This window comes from Etheostoma spectabile, chromosome 18 (genome assembly GCF_008692095.1).
Source record: "Etheostoma spectabile isolate EspeVRDwgs_2016 chromosome 18, UIUC_Espe_1.0, whole genome shotgun sequence".
In the NCBI taxonomy this organism is placed as follows: Eukaryota; Metazoa; Chordata; class Actinopteri; order Perciformes; family Percidae; genus Etheostoma; species Etheostoma spectabile.
Genome location: NC_045750.1, coordinates 6766965 through 6788470, shown reverse-complemented (window position 1 = coordinate 6788470; position 21506 = coordinate 6766965). Strand labels below are relative to the sequence as shown.

Sequence of the window (21506 nt, the reverse complement as noted above, 5' to 3'; positions counted from 1 at the left end):
AACAGAATTATCTAATCTCATCAAAATTTTGAACTTCTCACTAAATAAAAGATGTCAACCTTATTTTTGCCTTGAAATGCATCTCAGCTAGGATTTGCTAAATTAAATACAACAACAACTGGTGAAACATCTGATTTGGGATACTTTCAGTGCTTTTGTTCAACTTTTGTTGTTGTGCCAATCAGATTCTTTAGGTTGTTTACACATATTTGGTGGTGGCCATGCCCATGAGTATACTGTATAATTATTTGAAATGTAGTGCATGTGACATAGGCTTTTGGAGTGCTGTTTAACCTCCACAGCTGGTCTCCTGGATATTATGGTCATTAGAGCCTGTGGTTGTACCGTGAGGTTAATGTGCAGCTGAGTCACACTGGTACAGATAGTGGGGGTATACTGTATGGGCACACACTGGCTTTGCTATGGCAGGGATGCTGAGTGTTTGAAGCTGAGTCTGTAACTCGACTCAAGAGGCCAGAAGGAATTACAGGCCGTTGGATAAACAGAAGCCGTAGAGCAGCAGCAGGGCGTGCTCCCTTCAGGAAATTAAAAGCCATTGCTTCTTCCTTCAGTCTCCTTATCCTCTCTCATCTCCTGCCAGTTTGGTTAATGAATAGCACACAAACAGTGTCTGGGGTCTTTCTTTTCTGCTGTTGTCTGCATAGGGCATTCACCTTTATACTTAGAGTGTTACATGAACACATACAGTAAAGGGGCACTGTCAAAACCTGGTAATTACAGACAACAAATTGGAACAGTTTTATATCATATCATTATGATGGTCGGTTTTCTTGACAAAAATACTATATAATACCAAATTCTGGGAACCAAAATAGAAAAGAAATTCCTTAGCAGCATAATATGGCAAACTCAAGCCCATCAAGCAACAACAGATGGGTGTATTGAACTGAATGCAACACTGCCTGCCTTTGGCGAAGGGGAAGATGGTTCCCCGCATCAGCCGTATGCTCGGCCAGCAAGCGGTATTTGAGACTTGATGCACTCCGGTGGTCACTCAATTCACGACAGTACATGCAAATAACTCCAGTCTTATTGAGAGAACCATCTGGAAGGGTTATGAAACGGAACTTGCCTTTCAAAGAGCCTTTTTCTTTATCCATTTCTGCTTCAAGGTTTGTTTTTGATAGCCATTCACAACAGTACTGCTGCATTGCTTCCTGATTTCCCAAACTACGGAGCAGCCCAATTCCCAATTCACAGAACGTGTGTTGATCTCTCGTCAAATAAATTAGTGGCATTAAAAAGAAATTGCATTAACTCGTTACTATTACTTTTATTTGGACTCCCCCAATTCTTTTTATTTCACTGTTTGCTAAAACATGCCAAAAAAGGTCATAACAAACCTCATGATTTTGGAAACTTCGGAAAATATTACTGTAAAGTCAAGGAGAGCATGTGCTTGGTATTTCCACACTGCAGAGTAAAAGCAGCCATTTGGCTTTCTTCTCAACGTAATAAAATAGGGTACAAGAACGCATTTCATACATTATGGAATTCCAAGTCTTTGGGTTGTTTTGGAACAACAATTTTTTTCGCTGTTCAAATAATTGCTGTGCCTCACTTGTGTCGAGAAGAAGACGACGGAGGAAAAACAATCGGTAGTAACGCACAACACTAACACGCAGAGCGGATGGGACAGGCAAACTGTGACTGTATGTCACAGCTCGGTCAAAGCCTCAGAAAAATGTTGTGGCATTGTTCTCATACCATACCACCAGACAATCATCAACACATTTTCACCTCATTGCTTATAAATCGTGAATTTGCTTTTCGTAACCTGTTATTTTATTGCCCTCATGAGAGCGAAGAGTTATGATGTCCTTAAAATAATGTTTGGAGATGGGTTTTTTTTTTTTACCTATCGCAATGCTTCAAAGGTGATACAGGTCACCTGGTTCCATCAAAAATATTCACTGCCTGTTTGAGTTTACCAGTTGTAGCCGGGTCAGGGGTCACAGCACATCCTAGTCAGGAATCCTGTTGCGATTGCCAACAATAACAGGGACCATATTGTTCTCTATGGTGAATTAGTTTATAGGGGTTACAGACGTAAATTACAGAAAAGTCATTAAACTGGCCTACATTTGTGGCATCAGATAGTCTCACAGCAAGGGTCCCAAAGTTCGTCATTATATTGTGATCACAGATGTGCAACGCCCAGTGATTTCACACTTAAAGCTTCACAAGGATTTTTATTCATTCAAAATAATGAAACACTCTCCACAGTTAAATAGAGGAGGAAAGTGAACAAACTAGTTCAGACTTGTAATCGTTGGCAAGGCTTCCTAGAACTAGATAAATTAATCATAAGTGAATAAATAGGTCAAATGATTTTCTAGATTCTGAAGGTACCTAACACCTAAATTACAGCTGTTATTGGACCAAATTCAAAGGTGGGTCTGCACTTCTCTACAGATATCACAACCTTTTAAGGTTAAACCTGTGGGGAAACCAGGACACAGTGAATTGATTTGTCCATTCATCTTTAGTAGTAAACTTTACTAGATGATAAATTAACAGTTTGAGTCATTTATCAAGCAAAATGCCCCAAATGTTCTGGTTTCAGCAAATCCCTCCACCTAAAAAATTACCTTTCTTCTTTTTTGGGGGGGGGGCTAGTTTGGCATCAACTGAACTAAACTACCAACTGGACATAAGGTTGTTAACCTCGACCCACCCAGACCAGTTACGACAGTAAAATGCTGCTTACACATTTATACGTCCAACCCGGTCTCACGCTAGTGCGTGAAATGGTCACCTTATTTTAAATTATTGATTTGTGCACATGTCACGATTTTCAAACGTGACCATTTCACAAACTCCCATGACACTGGGCTGCTCTCGGGGACTCAACAACGGGGAAATGAAACGCCTCACGCGGGACGGTGACAACAACTCGCACCGGGACACGATCCGTGCCCTCTGGGGGACGCAACAACGGGAAGGACCACCACATGCGGGACGCGATCCTCGGGCGCAGGAACACAATCCGCGGTCTCTGTGGCACACAACAACGGGGAAATGAAACGCCACACGCCGGCCACAACAGGACGGTTGTGGTTAGGAAAAAAAGAACAAGGAAAGGAACCGTCACACGCAGGACATGCAGACAGGAAGAGAATAACGTGGAAAGGAACCGCTACACGCGGAACACAATCCTTGGTCTCTGGGGTAAAAGTCCTGTGTTGTTTGACCCGCCCACCATCCCGACCAACCTCCCTGTGCGGATTTTCGGCTTTTCAATACTACTTGCTACCATAATCGTTCTGTGATCATGAAATAGGCTTCCCATTGAAATACATTGCTTCAAAATTCTGAGAATGAGACTGGGCTGGACACATCAGTATTAACGATCCATTTAACAATTTTCCAAGCATTATTCTGCAGAAACGGTACTTTTACTTTTAATGGTGCCTTGCCACCTATTTCACTACTTTGTATTAATGTCTGAAGTTCTACCAGGGACTCTATAACATTTGTTTGTGGAACAAATGCCTTGGTTACCTTGTTTCAAGCCATTCTAGTCTGGTACAGAAAGCCTGCAGGAAGATTTGCGCCAGTTCTCATTATTATTCAACGAGCTGAGCTGCTTGGCTCTGATTGGCTATCAGCATGCTTTACCAAAGCAGCTGGGAGAGCTCATGAATATTATTGAGCTCAAGGCACCTTTAACCCATTGTTACATTTTGGGTACATTTCGCTGATTAATACTTCTGAACTTCTACATAAGTAGAATTTAGAATGCAGGACTTTTACTTTTAATGGCATATGTTAACATTGTTGTATTGGTAGTGTAAGACTTACTTCAGCCTTTTGAAGCCTGTACTACACAAAGATCTCTAGTAGGCCTAAAAGCAAAGCTGAGTGTGCAGAACCAGAAAGCACCGATGACTCAAGGTGTTACATAACAGCATGGGGTGATTAAAGTGATCATTTTAAAATCCTGTTGCCTGCAGCTGTTTTTTATTTTTAGAAAAAGTTAAGTGGTGTCGTTTAGGTTTTATTTTGATCCCACCCTACGCTCCCAACTAATACTGTAATTGAAAGAAAATGCCCTGACTGAACCACATTCCACACTTGTTTTCACCAAGTCTTTATTGTTCAAGAACATGTTATTCTATTCTTATTTGAGTCTCAAATACTGTATGTTCAGGTGGGGTCCTGGAGCTCATGTGCTTACAGACGTGCATGGTGGGTAAATTCAGTGGGGGGTCTTCCATCTTAACATAACACTTCAACACCTCAATACACAGCAGCATGAAGCACAAAGGTGTTGAATGACAGACTGGAGGAAGAGGTAGGCCAGATCAAATGTAGCGTTTCAGGCTGAGGTTTGAGGCCAATTGTGGCAGCGGGTTCTGCAAATGGAGCCCAGTCTCTCCACTTCCCCGGGTGGATTACAGGAGCTAAATAAAGCTGTTGTAACTCCAGGGTGGATGGCCTTTGTTCCATTCAGCACTTTGCATTAGTCACTACACTTCAAGGCTAATGTCTGTATCCTTTTACGGAAAAAGGTGCTTTTTCCAGACACATTAAAGGTGCTGGAGGTAATTGAGTGGGGCTTTTTTGGGTTTGGTCTGTCATTATTCGAGGTGTGTGTGTGTGTTTGTGAGTGTGTGGGGGGACGCTTGACCGGAAGGCTGCTAACCAGTCCTGGTCTCGCTGGGAAAAGAGTAGGCAACAATACATCGTGGTTTCCATAAATATATACAGTATAGCATCAAGGTGTCTTACAGTGATGCCTCTAATTCAGATAATAATAATTAAAGGTACCCTGTAGTGATACAGACCTGTACACAAGGTCTATGTCTGCAGTGTGTGCAAAATATGTTCAGGGCCGGCAATTGCTATAGACAGTTTTGTTGTCATTACTTGGAATTCCTTGTGGGGGTGGAAGAAACTACGGACTATCGCTTTAAAATTGTGCCACCGTTTTAATTTAATTTCTAACATATAAAAGATATAGCATCATTTATATTAAATATGATATCAAGGGAAGACAAATTTCATGTAAGAAAACTATGTACCAAGCCAACACCCACATCCCGACATGCAGCCTAAAAAGGGTTCAGAGAGTAAACATGGGTGTTTGTAGACCGCTGGCAGAGGCATGTGATAACCGCAGCTGGTATTAAGATGTCTAGCCTTCAGTGTTGCCACATTGTAATAATCCCTAATACCTCAAGACGGGCTGTCATGATTAATAAATTATGTGTTTATAATTGACTTCTTGGATTAAAAAGGCTACAATTGGATGATATAGCTCCTAAATGTCTATTTGCTTTGCTCCCCTTGATAACACTAGCTATGTTTCCATCTGCATGTTTTTATCCAAATTAAGTGATATTGAATAAAAAATGCCTTATGGAAACCGTAAAATTCGATTTAATTTCACAAATATCGACTCAAAGGAAATGCGTTCGGTCTCATAAGCTTTTATCTTGATCGATAAACGGCTTATGCAATAAATACTGATAGAAATGTTATTTGCCGTCATTTTATGGTTGCAACCCGCCACAAAACACAGTTTTAGTTAATTTCCGTCCAGCATTTCCTCTCTGTCTGCACACACGGCGGGCATCAACAAAGACAGATGGAAGTGGACGGACAAGGAGATGAGAGACATTTTTAATTTAATTTATTAGGAACACACAAAGGAAATGGCCGACAAAGGTTAGGACAAACCATGGAACGTCCTCCGGAGTAAATGGAAGGCGCTCAAACAGCAAGACACTTCTCAAAAAAGAGTTGTCTCCCAGCGGTGCCAGAGGGACAATAACAGGCAAGTTGCATCTGCATCGTCATAGCGATGTGTTGATAGCATTGTTGTTTTCTTATTATTGCTTGATACTGTATGTGTCTAACAGCTGGCACATTGTACATACAATTATAAATATGGGTAAATGATTATACCGTTTTTGCTCTTGTTGTGTTCCTGCTTTTTTTGGAGTGTGTGTGTATCAAAGCCTGTCAGCCAATGTCAAGCCTCATGCCAGTCTAATATTTGCTCTTCGTGTTGTTTAAGCGTCTGCAGAGGTCAGGGCAGATCACAGAGAGGTCAGGCAGATGAAGCTCAGGAGCAGATGTCTGTGTCACATTCCTCATGTGGCCTTCATCACAAAGAGACAAAGTGTGCCTCTCTGCAGGGAGAAAGGCCTGAAAGAACAACTCTGTGCCATTGGGTGTGCTGGCCGATGATCTTGACTTTGACTGTGTTCAGGTGTTGAGCATTGGGGCTATGGTAGACCTAGTCTCGTGTTTCCAGACCTTCCTCCACAGTGCTGCCAAAGAGGGTCTGGCTATTTCACACATTATTCCGGGATGGGAGAAAAATGTGCTCTGGTTTATTGGCATTTCTTTAAACCAATTACAATTGTTATGGGCGGCGCTAAGTGCTGGACGGAGCCCTGGTGCTGTTGCAAAATAACCTCGTGAAGGAACTTGTTTTGGTGGAACGTTTACGTTTAAAAGATGTTTTAGTTGTGGAACAGAAACTCAGACTGGACAGAAAGTCTAGCTAGCTGTCTGGATTTCCCCTGCAGAGATCTGAGGAGCAGTTAACCGTTGTCCTCATAAATCCACAGGAGTTTAGAATCCCAACACAAAGAAAGCGTAAGATAACGGACATCCGGCCGACAGGCACTGCCGGAGCAATCCTGAAAGAACATCATATAGACGTAATCAAGGCCAGTTGTCTTTGTGATCTGGTTGGAGCAAGTCTACGTATTTTGTGGTCTCCGTCATCCACCAGTTTGTGTTTAATGTAAAACTTATCTCCACGTCATGTAAACAACTTGATGCACTTGAACAATAATAAACCCAGATGAGAAGTGATGAAATTGCTCCAATGTGACAAACAAAAGCACGGACATGCTAAAGAATTTTAACAACTATTTATTGTCTTGAAGTATGTAACAAAATAATCGCTATGAATAAAAACAGCATTTTCGCTTTGTACAACTAAGAAAATGTTTAGAGAAAAGCAAAACTAATTGTACAAATAATTACCAATAATGGTAACATTGATACACAATAACCAAGAAGGTAAAAACAATAAAGAACAGAACATCCTCACGTCAGTGTGCAAACCGTTTATACAGATGGACATGTGGCCTTTGGTAAGGCAACACATCCTGATAAATTATTTAAATAGCATTTATCCCACACACACCACACACACACACACACCACACACACACACACACACACACACACACACACACACACACACACACACACACACACCAATCTCTCACAAACAGCTAGGACAAAACAATAATTTATCTGCTAAAAACAGCATTGGACATACATGATAAAGCAAAAAATTATTCATAAAAAAGAAATCTCCCATTGTACTGTTCTCACTGGGGTAAATCACAGGATTGGGAGCGTTTTGTGTTTGTTTTTTTTTGGATATGAAAAGTCATACTATTTACAGCTTATGCTACAGTGGCACAAAGATGTCCATCATTTCAAAGGAATATGAAAAAGTACTTAGGTTGTGTTTTTGTTTGATCTAATTATACAACAGCAATGAGGTAATATTTGTACATCAAAGATTTCCTTTGTTTTTCATCTCTCTCTGAAGAAAAGGCACACATGTCACATACACTTCATGCTATTTAGCCCTATCTGAAAAATACCTAATTCACTTACAGTGGATACAGCTGGAGATGATAGACAGTGACTGTGACCTGGCTGTACCTTTATTTTGTTCAGTTTTGTTTGTAATTTGTTGAAATTGTATCTATTTTTTTTTTTTTACTTTTTCAAAGCATTTGTATTTCCTTTGCTGCCTACATTGTAGGCAAGAGTCAATAACTTACATGTATTTACATAATTTCAATTTTAAATCCTCAGAAGCTGAGGAGGATAAATCTCTTCAGTGACCAAGGTTTTGATGTAAGATGGGGAGTATTTTGGAGGGAAAACTGGCTCTAGCAATTTTCTGTAAAACAAACCTCATATCTTTTGTTACTGGTTTGATATGGGCAGGTTGAGACTTCCATCTGACCCTGAGAGTTGTTTAGTTAACCAGACTGTGATAGTTGTACGTTCAGAAGAAAGCTAACCTAAATTTAATTTTGCATTTCTCTTTGTTAGGTAGATGGTTAAAAGCACGTTCTTGTTCCAGTCTCCACATATGTGCATAACCACGCGCATCCACAACATTATGTTCCCCTTATTCTAACTTACTCTACTCCCAACAGTTTTCCTAAATCCTGAACAACCAACATCCCTACAAAATGTTATTGCTGTTTTCATCCTCTGAGTCCTCAAATGTATCGTTCAGATTCTACATTGTGGAAGATCTGGTAAAGCAAAGGAAATATTTCATTTTTTTTTCTTTGGGATGTCCATCCAGACGCTAAGGTAGACAGGCACATAGGCTGAAGAGGTGAGACAGAGAGAGAGAGAGAGAGAGAGAGAGAGAGAGATGTAAAGGCTTGGAAGTGCATAGTTGTCTATGGGGAGCCGTTCCCGCACAGAGATGAATGAGGTCTTTCAGAGAGCGAGAAAAGCAGGCAGAGCTGGGATAGAAAGGTGTTTGTGTCCTACTGGCAAAGCTAGAGGGCTTGTTTTTTCCCCCCCTAGCTCTCTCTCTCTGCTGTCGTGAAAGCTAAGGGTGGAGGAGAAGGGGCTCTCTGATCCTCAACTGGCAGTCAAACGGTTGGTGCTCTGCCCGAACCAGCTTCAAGTTACCCTGAGGCTGACCACATGCCCATTGCCTCATCCAAGTGTGCGTGCCGCAGAAGAAAGCGTTGCGGAGATAAATCGGTCCCTGGACTTTTCGTTCAGAATACATAAGTTCATACTTTATACAAAAAAAAGGTGCATTCCTCAGAGCTTCCTGCGCCATGCATTTAGACATCTGTTGAAGAAGAGAATAATAAAAGGAGTTGGATATGGCCTCGATTTCATAACAGAGCATTGAATGCTTTCTGGAAAGTTTATTTCAAGTAAATGCTTACCTCTGCATTCATACTTGAGGTCTGAAAAGTATACCATCTCTTGTGAGAAGACAAAAAGACCTAGCCTGCCACCTGCGTACGTTTTGTCATAGAGGCTACCAGAATCTGCCATGATCTTCTTGCCCTCATACATCACGACTCTGCAGGAATAAAGGAAAAATGAAAGTTGGTCCAAAGCTTGGGATTTGGATGTCAAACCCATGCGAAGACTGAACTTTTATGTGGACTAAATATTATCCTCTGCTCACCTAATAAGTCCTGTTCTCGGTCTGTGGATCAGATGCCATCTGTAGGCGGTGAAGTCTTTCCATCCAACGTTCTTAGGGTCGTGCCAGAGAGTGCGGACCTAAAGCATGGCGAAACAAACAACCATGGATTTATCTTTTTATGCCTCTTTAGTTAAAATAATCTATTGGGGTGGTATAACCTCCAAGTCCAAATGTGTTACCTGTCCTGGGGTATTTCCTGTGTGCCACAGGGCGTTCCTCAGGTGCTCTCCTGGGCCAGTGGTGGAGTTAACCACTTTGATGGACAGGCCAGAGTAGCCCTGGGCTTTGGTGGGTTTATTAGACCAGTATGTCTGCGTAATCTGTTTCCACATCACCACGTAGAACCTGGAACTGGACTGGTAGCCGAACACAAAGCCAGCGTAATCATCATCCCTCTCTGTGTTGATGAAGAAAGTCCCACTGAAGTCCACTGAATTGAATTCGTGGTAACCTAAAGGAAAAATGCAAGTTAGAGGCCAGAATTTCATTGCCCACACATTTTTAAAAGTATGCTCTTTAGGCAAACTAGGAGGCATTTTGTAGACAATCACAACCCATTTTTTTTTAGAATCAGAATAGGATCCTTTGACAAGTAAGTAACACTTAAAAGGAATTTTCCTTGGGGATTTGTGACTTACCAACAGCGATGCCAGGGTCGCAGTTGACAGTCTGAACCAGCTCTTTGCCCTGATGGCGGACGACCCAGTTAGGATCAATCTGCGAGGTGCCTTTGGGGTCCAGAGGAACCATCTGGAACTTGCGGAAGTCTGTCTCACTAATGTCAAAGTTCTCGGGACACACATCATAGATGTCGGGCACATTGTCTTGGTCAAAGTCATTTTTGCAAGCATCTCCACGGCCATCACCTTTTAAAAAAAATATACATATTACATATTTATTAATAGTAATACCCAAATAGTTTCAAAGATCTCTTGACATGCTGTGAGCTATATTTCAGCATTTTGGTGCTTGAGAATTCTTTTTCTGACAACCTGTATCCTTTGGGATTAAAGCAGGGCCCATTCTGCTCACCATCAGAGTCCAGTTGGTCAGGGTTGAAGGCCAGTCTGCAATTGTCCTTGTCATCAGGGATGCCGTCGTTGTCGTCATCATGGTCACATGCGTCTCCCTTGCCATCCTTGTCATGGTCAACCTGGTTGGCATTGGAGATGTATGGGCAGTTGTCCAGGTTGTTCTGGTGTCCGTCCTCATCGATGTCCTGGTTGCTGTCACACTTGTCTCCCACCCGGTCATCATCTGAATCCACCTGCAATGTTTTGACATAAGAGTTACGACCTACTGTATGGATTAGGGGGACAATGAAGTATTAATAGCACTCAGACATACGTGATTACATTCCACCGTGTTTTTTTCTTTAGACCACACAATTTCCTGCTACCATTGTTCATCTCCTCTCCTGCTTTCATTAAGGACTGAAATCACTCTGCCTCAGTAAAGCTGCCAAGCTCAATTTGTCCAAGATCTGTCACCAGGTTTTAGCTAATGAAAATCAAGACTCTGTTGCATCTCCTACTCCAATTTGCTCGTTGAGCCCCTCCAGCATCTGTAGTGAAGGGCAAAGCCATGCTAGCCCTGGTGGGTAGGATTACACCCACCCTGCGGCACTAAGAAAGAATAGGGGCACAGGGATGAATGAAAGGAAATGAAGGGTTAGAGCAGGGGTTGGATGTGAGAATTTGGGTCTCTCTGTAGAACCATAATTCTGCTGTCAAAGTTCTCAACAAGACCACAACATTTGAAGAGGCATTTTTTCTTAGTCTTTGGAACAGCAGGTAGCATTGCTGCGTCCATGTCTGGACATGTCTCTTTTGGTCTTTAATTGCAGCGTGCAATTTACTTTTTCTCTCCCTTTACTTTTCAAAGACTACATCAGTGTAGATTAAGATTCACCACTCCTTCCCCCATCCTTTTCCTGAGTTGCGTTGTTCAACACATTCCTATTTCTCAGTGTAGCATAGCACAGGTGGACTGAGCAGGCCTGTGGTGCGCAGACAGGGCATGCACACAGCCCAGGGCCAGCCCATTCCTCAGAAAAATTCAGCCTAGGGCCTCTTCCCTCACATTAGCCAGCTAACGTCAGTGGGCCATTGAAAAGACCCCTAGCCCCCCACTACGCCTTATTGAACTGATGTGCCCTTGAGCTGCATACAGGATTTACTCCACCTTCACATGGCACGATAAAGCTTAGACAGCTACACAGAGCTAATCACTGCGGCTCTATCTCATTTGAAAGACAGATGCTGAGCTATAGAGAAAGGCAGGGAGATGAATGTGGATTATTATTATTGTTGGTGGATGAGGTGGAAGGAAATGGTGAAGGGCGGTGTGGTGTGTGTGTGTGTGTGTGTGTGTGTGTGTGTGTGTGTGTGTGTGTGTGTGTGTGTGTGTGTGTTGTGTGTGTGTGTGTGTGTCTACACACCTGATCAGGATTATGTTCTAGAGGGCAGTTATCACACATGTCTCCCACTCCATCCAGATCTGTGTCTCTCTGGTCGACATTGTACACATAGGGGCAGTTGTCCTTCTCGTTTAATATGCCTGGGGAATTCATAGAAACACATGATGTTAAAAGCCACTACATGAGTACATAATATTACACAAGCATGACCTCACTTCAGCACAGAAATAAAGATGTAGATTTCCAGTATTTTTGATAAACTTTCTAGTCCTCACCATCTCCATCAATGTCAACAGCGCAGGCGTCTCCCTCTCCATTGCTGTCTGTGTCTGTTTGGTCTGGGTTACTATTGTAGGGGCAGTTGTCACAGCGGTCACCCACGTCGTCGCGGTCGTAGTCATACTGCCTGGGGTTGTACACGAATGGACAGTTATCCTGTTTCAAAAAGAAAAAGACAAAGGAGAAGATAAGAGTTGAGGATAGGTTTTCAGGTGCAGTGCAGAACCTAAGTGGATCTATTCACAGGAACAGAGTGATGCAGGATGAAAATGTCCTTTACTTTTAGGCCCTGACCCAAATCTAATGCTGGGATCAGCAAACACACAGTGCAGCTCCTTCAGAGAAGTGCCTCAGTGTTGGAATTTGAGGTTTTGGCTCAGGCCTCAGAGAAACATTTTCTTTCCTGCAGAGCCTCCACTCCCCTTCCTTCTATCCACCTGTCTTCTTATTAGACAGCATGAAGGATGAATGCAAAAATTGCAGAACACACACACACTCCTTTGTTTACTGCTATGGCCACATCCGGAGAGTTTTATTTACCCTATCGTCAGGAATGCCATCATTGTCGTCATCATTGTCACAAGCATCTCCAATGTCGTCCTTATCGTAATCTTCTTGCCCAGAGTTGGGGAGGTTGGGACAGTTGTCCTGAATAACAGAAAACACAGTCAGACAGTCAGAGATGAAAACAAACTAACTGTGCAAAAACTGCTTTCTTAAGTGACTTTGCTCCACAGAGCCTCGCTGCTTCACCACTTTGTACCTTTTTGCAGTGGTAGGTGGCATTCTCCACACAGACCAAGTCAGCGTTGGGCCATCCATCCAGATCTGTGTCCTCTCCACAGATATGGCCGTTGCCAGCATAGCCGGGCTTGCACTCGCAGCGGTACATGGGATCAGCAAACTGTCCGAGGTAGTTACAGCGGGCGTTTTTGTTGCAGTCATGGCTTCCATCAAGGCAGGGATTACGAGGTGTGCACACCTGGAGAGTGAAGGAGGGATGCATAGTTTGAATGACCAGTAATCAAACTGTCTGAGCATAATCCAAATTCATGATCATTTTTTCTTGGAAAAGGCAGACATTCAGTAAAATAAGTGATCATGGTCCTGCCTTGGAGACTGTTACAAGTACACTTGTAACAGTTATTCCTGTTGTCAATATTTATTGTACGTTGGCTGCTAGACACAAAGACCAGACAGCACTTGCCTGTTTCTTAGCAACAGCCTGCTCCACTCCTCTGCCAAACGGTTGGGGTCCTGAATAGCGAGGAGGGCAGGGCAGACAGTTGTAGCCAGGATCTGTGTTCTCACAGCGGTGCACACCATTAAACTCAAAGCAAGCGTCTGGGACCTCCTTGCACTATTTTTAAGATAAAAAAACAACAAACCAATTAAGACTCGGTAGATGTTACTACAGGCATCAAACTGTTTGTGCCTGACAAAATCATAATACAACGTTGAAAGAATTTTTACCTCGTCAACATCTTTACACTTGATACCATTGCCAGTGTAGCCAGCTGGGCACTTGCCACACTTCCAGGAACCATCAGGGAAACTGGTGCACTTGGATCCAGCAAAGCAGGGGTTAGACAGGCACCCATCTGAAAACAGCAATATTTTCTCATTATTAAGACATCATCTGCAACATCAATAGTGTTTACAGATATGATCTTTTTTAATTACATAAATCCCTCGCCAGTAATGGTCTCATTGTGAAAAGAGATTTCGGTATATACAACATAACTAACTTGAAATATAATAAATCAACAACAAGCAGTATAATAAATAAAAGGACATTAAAATCCTCATGTTCAAAATAATACAGATACATGGAATTCAATTTTAGAAGTTCTGTATGTGACTACAATGCCTCACCAATTGGACAGGCTTTCTTGTTGCACAGCTGGGTGTCTTTAGCATTACCAACGCACTCTTTGCCACCGTATTTTGGCGCTGGGTCATTGCACAGGCGTTTACGAGTCTGGAGACCACCTCCACAGGTGAGAGTGCAGGTATCCCACGGTGACCAGGGTCCCCAGTTGCCATTGACTAAGGGAGACAAGAATAAAAAATGATTAATTTCTATCCTTGCTGTGTATAACACACAAATGCAAGCAGGAACATCAGATGATGTGACTTACTGGGGCACTGAGATTTCTGACACTTCTCTGTTTGCCGGCCCTCTCCCTCACAGTCCTTGCCTCCAAGCTGAGGGGTGGGGGAGTTGCAGAGGCGGATACGGGTGATGACACCAGCATCGCAGGTGACGGAGCAGGATGACCATGGTGACCAATGGCTCCAGCTGCCGTCTTGCTTGACTGACGGCCGCAAGTGAAGGTCAAAGGTTATTTATCACATCTTGGTAACTGCATGTGAATCAGGCTGTGGGCTTCACAGGGTCTACTTGTTTGTTTGTGTTTGGGTGACGTGTCTGCTGTGTTAACTCACATCGCTTGTCACACTCCTGGAGGTAGCAGTCGCGGGTCTGCACAGAGGTGCCCTCGCAGTTGTTATTGATACGGTCGCAAGAGCGCCCACGCTGCTGGATGCCCCGCCCACAAGACACGGAACAATGGGTCCATTCAGACCACGGCGACCAGCCGTCCTCTGCATAGTCGCTCGCTGAGCAGGAGGGAGAGAGTATGAGAGAGAGAGAGAGAGAGAGAGAGAGAAAAAGAGACAATGAAAGAGCTATTTCACTGAGGCAGCACCCCCTCACAAACACCCTCAAGCCTAAATGAGGAGGGAAAGCTCTTAAAGCGGAGGGCTAATAAGTGTGGATTTAGCTGGGACTTGGACAGATAGAAGGCCGTCTGTTGAGAGGGAGGGCAGCGACTAACACACTGAGAGAAGCTGGGAAAATAGAAAGGGCCACTGTCCTCAGGATACACAGGGATGCCCCATTGGCTTATGTTTTCCTAAAGAGGAAGCTGATTTTGCAAACATGGGCCTGAGTGTGTTATGACTTCAACAAGTGTCTGAGGTCTGGCTGAATGCGGGTCCCCCTGTTTATTTAGGTTTTGGGGAAGCATTGCAGCCAAGCCTGCATAGGTATGAAGGACATGTCACTACTCCTCATGTAGAAGATGGCTTCACTAAACAGCCAACCAATTTTCCATCCCACTTTAACCAATTTGGCAAATTACAGCCATTTCAAATATGTTTTTGGGCACAAAGCGCCAATGTTCCAAACACATAAGCACCCTTTCATTTACTCGGATGTTATTGCAGTTAAATGATTTCTAAAGTTAACATGTTTTCTCCTGAATAGAAACCTTTACATCCAGGGAAATATTTGAGGCTTTTTATTTTATATGGCAAATAACACAGAAACGGCTCTGTGAATGGAGCAGTGTTTGTATGCTCTGCCTGTTAGTTGACACATACACATTCTAGCTCATGGGGGCCTTTCATACAGTAGCTTACAGTGCAGGTTTACATAAATTAACAACACTGTAATTACAGTGTACTTTCCTGCAGCTATGCAGACTCTAACAATGAATTGTACAGAAATGCTTACGTGTTCCACAGCGTGGACAGCACTCTCCATCAGGAACAGTAGCATTAGCACAGGGAATAAGGGGGCAGGAGATCTTGCGGCACACAGTAGCGGAGTTCTGCACAAGCACAGAGATCAAATGTATGGTTAAGCATATGCTCAACGGTATGGATATCAACCAAATGTTGCTGCAATTTTCTTTCAAATTATGTCCAGATGCTTGTTTAAATCCCCATTTCCAAATGGAATTGAGAGACAGTACAGAACCGTGTCACTAATGTGAAGTATATTGTTGTGTAAATTAGTGCGTGTTGCGTGTTAACTTCTCTCATCATCTGAGTTTGCACAAATTTACCATGACAGAAAAACAAAAGAGCAGGATTCTGACTGAGAAGGGGAGACCCCTTCAGTGCAGACAACCACCTGCCCACTGGGTCAGAGGAAGATGGGAACGAGGCCAAAGTCCTTATAATGGAAGTTGGTTTGATTGTGGAGCCGGTGCTGAGTCCAAAACAAGTAAAGTCAGCCTGCCAGCACAACCTGTGTGGGTGTACTGTGAATGACTCAGGGATAACAACTGCCTCTAACTATGCATGCAAATATTGTCCCTCCTGGATCTGATCACTGACAGAGAAAAAAGGGAAAATAGGGACAAGTAGCTTATTAGCAGAAGAGGAAATCAGGAAATCAAGCCTATTGGGAAATGCAGGAATCATCCCTGCCAAGTGTTTTGCACCTGAACCCATCAATTCTTTCCACTTGTCAGAGCCAAGGTCTTGTTCTTAATTACAGTGCATCACTTAAAGTCTGGTCACATCCCTCTGAGCCACACTCGAGTTGAACTTCTTCGAACAGACCTCTCATTACAACGGTAAAGGCTGTTGGCCTACTGGCAAGCATTCGCACTACTAATTACTAACCAGATCAGTTAAGTGGTGGTAAGTGCGTGTGTGTAAAAACAAGTCAAAGCAAGGAGTGCATCCCCTCACACGTGTGTTTAAGTACTTAAGAAACGACACACACAGTTCAGATCTCACCTGACAAGTGCACTCGGTGCAGTCATCGACGGTCCACTCGTCTCGGTTCTTGTGTACAATGCCGTTGTGGATGCAGACGCCACTGTGAATGCCAATGCGGTTCTTAATCAGCTTGTTCTCATCCGTCTGGGGAGGGAAGGTGTAGGAGAAACAGACAAAACCCAGATATTGGTAATTGATTATTTGGATCCCAATTAGTTGTTACCTTGGCAAAAGCTACTTTTCTTAATAAAAATGTGCAGTATAATAAAGATATGTTGAAACTTACCATAATACACCACTCAAGTTAAGAGCATGAGTAAAAAGTTATATATGTGCTTTGTATATGTACTTTCTGTTCTATTGCCTGGTGTTTTCATTGTCAGTGAGGAATAAAAATCAACTGCATAAGATCGTCAAGATGTCCAGTAAGACTCTGTGTGAGGACGCTGCACCTTATCTTATATATCCTGATAACACTTTAGTTAATAATAGGTGTTGAATAGGTTTATGACATTATTCAGGTGCTCTGTTTGTTGTTGGTGGTATTATAGTATCTATCTATCTGTCTGTCTGTCTGTCTGTCTCACAGAAAAAATGTTTAAGTAGAACTAGAACTTTTTCTAAAATAAAAAAAGTAGTGGCTATGGATAATTCAAGATGTGGTTTTAGGATTCATTTTGCGACTATGCAGATTTCAGAATTGGTGCACGCTGAATTTGAGAGTATATGTCACTATTCACTACAGAATGCATAAGGCATCTACAGGCTCCCTTGTTGTCTCTAAGCATTGAACATATTCTTAACCTCATTTAATTAACAAATATATTAGTGTTACCACATATCCTTAAGACCTTATACTGTGTGTGTCTAATGTTACTGGACAACTGTACACAGGAGGTGACGGTAACCCGGAGACAAGACACATCAATCCAATACACACAAAGGCAAAGAGGCAGACTGTGTGTTGCACTCTGCCCCCAGACGGTCTGCTGGAATTCCTCCTTACCAGTTGGCGGAGTTCATTGGACAGCTCCTTGACCACCACACCGAGGCCCTTCAGCTCCTTAAACATGCTGACCAGGTCCTCACAGGAGAAGCCGCAGACCATCTGCAGGTCTTCACCAGGGCCAAAACACAAAGAGGAAATTCATGAATTGGCAGTGAAGGTAACATAAATAAAAAAGTGTGTTCAGTCTCTATATGCTGGAGTCTAATAAAAAAGACATGAACCGGTATAACGGGGGATGTCCACAACATGTTAGTGGTGTTTACCTTTAGTCTTGTGTCCAGTGTACTCTGTTCTAATGGCAGAGGAACCATTGAGGTTCTCCAGAATCATTGAGTCAGTCGTCATGGCTGAAAGAAGACATAACATAAACCAAATCACATATTTGCACACTCAACATTATGGTTAACTTCTTAATGAGGGAGGGAGAATGTTGTTCTTAAAATGTTACACATCCCACACTGCAATAAATCCTAATGAAAAGCAATAAGTTAATACAGCAGAGAACATACTTTGAGACCACAGTACCCTGAGCTATTTGTAAGATGGCATTCCTGTGTGACAAGTGGTAAACAGCTGCCCAGGGACGGTTGTATGTAGAAATCAGCAAGCAAATTAAGTATATACACATTTCTTGGATAAGGACTTGCTCTACATGAAGCAGATAAGTGATTAGGAAACATAAAAGATGTCTGATTACTTACAGCTCTGGCATCCTTTGTTACGGAGGATGGCCTCTAGTGATGCTCCAAACACAAACCGCACGTTTTGCAGGACCCCCTGCAAGCATCGATGTTCAGTTTAGGCTACAATCCGGTACATTCAGTAAGAAAACCCGCTTTTCATTGCATCAGTCTAAAAAAAAGCATTACAATAATTCAGTCCTGCCATTTGTGCGTTTTTAAGCTTTCGGACATAATTGGGCATTTGCGTTTTAAACAAAACTCTCTCTGCTGACAACATGAAAAAAAGAGACGCGACTTAAAACTCTCCCGTCTATAATGGCCCGTGCGCTCACCATGAATCTATCCTTCACGGCTCCCTTCCCGATCCGGAGCTGCGCGCTGTCCGGGGTCTCCTGCGTCAGGATGCTCTGGATGGGCGCATCCAACTCGGCGGTGCTCACCTCCTCGCATCCCGCGTACAGCTGCGCCCAGTCCTCCTGCACGAACAACGTGATGTTCTTCCAGTGGCCCGTGGCCAGATCCACATCTTCAATGGAAACCACCTGTTGCTTGTTCTCGGTGGAGAAAACGATGTCTAAGGTGTTCGCCTTGCCGTTGGAGACGATCTCGAACACGGGTCCGGAACCGTCCTGCTTCTCCACGGTCAAGAGGCTTCCCCTGGTCCGCTTGAACTGCTTGAAGTTGAGCAGGAGGAGGAATCCCCTCTCGGCGTGGATGGAGTCGATCAAGTCCCTAAAGGCGCTCTCGGGGACTGGGGGGATCAGGTCCGGGTTGAGGATCTTGTAGGCGGGGCTGTACGGGTCGTCTCCTTTCACTAGGGTGACCCCGTGGTTCTTTTTCGGGACTTTGACGAGCTCAAACAAGTCATACACGCTATTGTCGTCTCGGCTCTCTGCGGGTGAATAATAATTAGTAGTCAGTCTTTGTCTGGCAGTGCTATGGGTGTCTGTAGTTTTCAGTTTGAATAAAAGCTCTCCAGACTCAGAATCAGGATTCTAAATCAGCACCTGGTAAAATATGCAAGTGGCTACTAGATTTTCTTCACTCTCCAGCCCAAAAAATACAATGGCAATCTATTTTGTGGCTGGTCAAATTTGAACATTCACTAGCCATTTGGCTGGTAGACAACAAAAGTTCAACCCCTGCTCATAATAAGGAGCTTCCTATCTTAAAAGATAATTAATATCCCGAGCAGTTCAAGTTAGATCACTTAGTTCTGCCCAACTCACCTGCGACTCGCGCACTCTCGCAGGTCCAAAACATCAATAGCAAAAATATCCCTGTCAACTTCATGGTGAAGCGCCAACCTGCTGCCTGCGACAAGAAACGACAACAACCTAACCGTTTATAACGGGATTGTCAATGACACACAAAGGGAGTGTGCAACAGGTTGAACACCAATGAAAAACCATATTAAAAGTCAATCCCAGATTCAATAGACACTGGCCATAGGGTCGCCATCGGCAGGAAATATAGCATTCCTTTAGGAAGATTGGCCCACACCACCGTTAACTGAGACAGCAGAGCAAAAGTGAACAAAGTCCACCAAGAAAAAATATTAAACCACGCAATAGATCCTCGAGAATGAATAAGGCATCTTATATTGGGGAGTGGGGGGGGAAAGAATCCACGTAAAAAATAAGAATGTACAAAATCTCGAGATTTTATTTTGTATTTTTTTTCTTCGTGCTTGATGATGTCCGTGAATATGAGCCGTAAAAAAATCCCTTTTAACACGGACAAAGTGCTATTTATAGTTTTGTCCATTCCTAGAATGTCCTGTCCAATCACGGCCGACGAGAAAAAGCCAGCTTTGAGGGAGGAAGAGGGCATAGAGAAGAGCGATAGGAGGAGAGAGAGAAGGGACGAGCTGAGAGAGAGAGAGAGAGAGGAGAGAGAGAGAGAGAGAGAGAGAGAGAGAGAAGAGAGAGAGAGAGACTTTCACAGCGTCCATCCATCAGTCTTCAGCAGCACTTCCGCCTCGGATCATAATGCACATCTGCAGCCTATTTTTCGTTTAACATTATTTAATTTGATGCAACTTATGTCTATCAGCTTTACTTATAATGTTCAAAGTTGTGTGTGTTTTTTTTTTTAATTAAATATAATACAGAAGTATTCCTCCTTTTGTTTAGAACAAGATTATTCCATATATATTATTCCATATAGATTATTCCATAGTCTAATAGGTCAGGTCTGAACAGCAGTAAGTTTCAGTTCTGGCCTCAGGTTGTTGCAGTTCCAGCTCCAACCGCTAGGAGCCGATGTGAGTTCACTGGAGACGTGCCTGGGGCAGGCAAGTGCTGCAGCACACCTGCACTGATATTCCCATTTTCATAGTTTTTATAGTTTTTTTTTTTTTAGTTATTGTACTAAAATAAACTGGAGATAATGTATTGGACCATCCTGTTGTATTATATATTTCAGCATTGTTCCTGATTACGTATCAGTGAGTAAGGGACTCAATTTCTGCTGAAGGAGAAGATATATAAGGGAAGAAGAAGAAAAATGGACAAAGGGGAAAAACATTTTTTATCTGGAACTGAAGCATACGACACTGCATTTAAAAAGAAATCATTTAAAAACATACATTCAGATATATAGTAGGAAACACAGTTTAGGCGTACAGATGCCTGTAACGCCATGTAACAGGAGGGATTTTTATAATAACATCAATTAAAAAATATTCCAGTGATTAAGCAGTGTAACTCCTCCTTAAACCTTAGCTGTCAGATTTGACTTAGTTTGTACTGTTGTTCCAAAATGAATGTGCCAGGATCAACTAAACCAAACACTCTCTAAGCTGTTTATACTGACTGAGAAAATGACTATTTATAGGGAAAATGTCCTTCTCATTCACCAGATGGTGACATGAATTTATTCGCTGAATCACAGCTTTAATTTCCATTATTTTTATTTTTTTTGTGCTTTCACTGAAGCATTGGGAAATCTATCAGTCTGGCAAATGTAACACAATATCAAGCCTCTTGCAGTTGTATTCATTTCTGTCACTTGATTCTTTTGTCCACTTTTCAGCCAGGTTGCAAAAAGGTCTGATGTATTTGAATCTAATCTGTCTAACTGGATATCTCAAACATGAGACATTTTATCAGTTTCTTGTCTCATCCCTTCATTCTTCATCTGCCGGGATCACAATACGTACCCAATTTAGAAAAAAGACATACACATACTAAAGAAAGAGCATGAAGTGGGGGCAAATGTGACAGCAAGTGTCCTCTGCTGTGTAAAAACCGGCGGTGTTTGGACTACCTGGTGAAGGAAGACAGAACCACTTTTGACAGATGAGTGCCTTTTACCGTTCACTGACACGGAGAA

At 42.7% G+C, this 21506-nt stretch overlaps 1 protein-coding gene across 1 annotated transcript; it reads right to left on the bottom strand.

The window, feature by feature from the left end:
- Window positions 1-6900: 6900 nt before the first annotated feature.
- On the bottom strand, window positions 6901-19852 carry thbs1b (thrombospondin 1b). Its single transcript, XM_032542643.1, has 23 exons — window positions 19679-19852; window positions 19400-19488; window positions 18503-19062; window positions 18189-18264; window positions 17751-17834; window positions 17485-17594; window positions 16497-16622; window positions 15481-15577; window positions 14409-14582; window positions 14102-14278; window positions 13836-14009; window positions 13434-13561; window positions 13168-13320; window positions 12724-12942; window positions 12501-12608; window positions 11957-12116; window positions 11703-11821; window positions 10295-10529; window positions 9901-10128; window positions 9442-9713; window positions 9242-9339; window positions 8994-9133; window positions 6901-8893 (listed from the first exon to the last, which is right to left on the bottom strand). Exons 2-23 carry the CDS (start codon window positions 19461-19463, stop codon window positions 8886-8888), a joined length of 3510 nt encoding a protein of 1169 aa, XP_032398534.1. The 5' UTR covers window positions 19464-19488; window positions 19679-19852; the 3' UTR covers window positions 6901-8885.
- Between the last annotated feature and the right edge of the window lie 1654 nt (window positions 19853-21506).

Excerpts from the sequence above, each read along its gene's own strand:
- thbs1b (XM_032542643.1), bottom strand. The coding sequence starts at position 19,463 with ATGAAGTTGACAGGGATATTTTTGCTATTGATGTTTTGGACCTGCGAG. Across the intron at positions 16,623-17,484 it reads CCAATGAACTCCGCCAACTG|ACGGATGAGAACAAGCTGAT; the intron begins GTAAGGAGGAAT and ends TTCCCTCCCCAG. Across the intron at positions 9,134-9,241 it reads CCGAGAACAGGACTTATTAG|AGTCGTGATGTATGAGGGCA; the intron begins GTGAGCAGAGGA and ends TTATTCCTGCAG.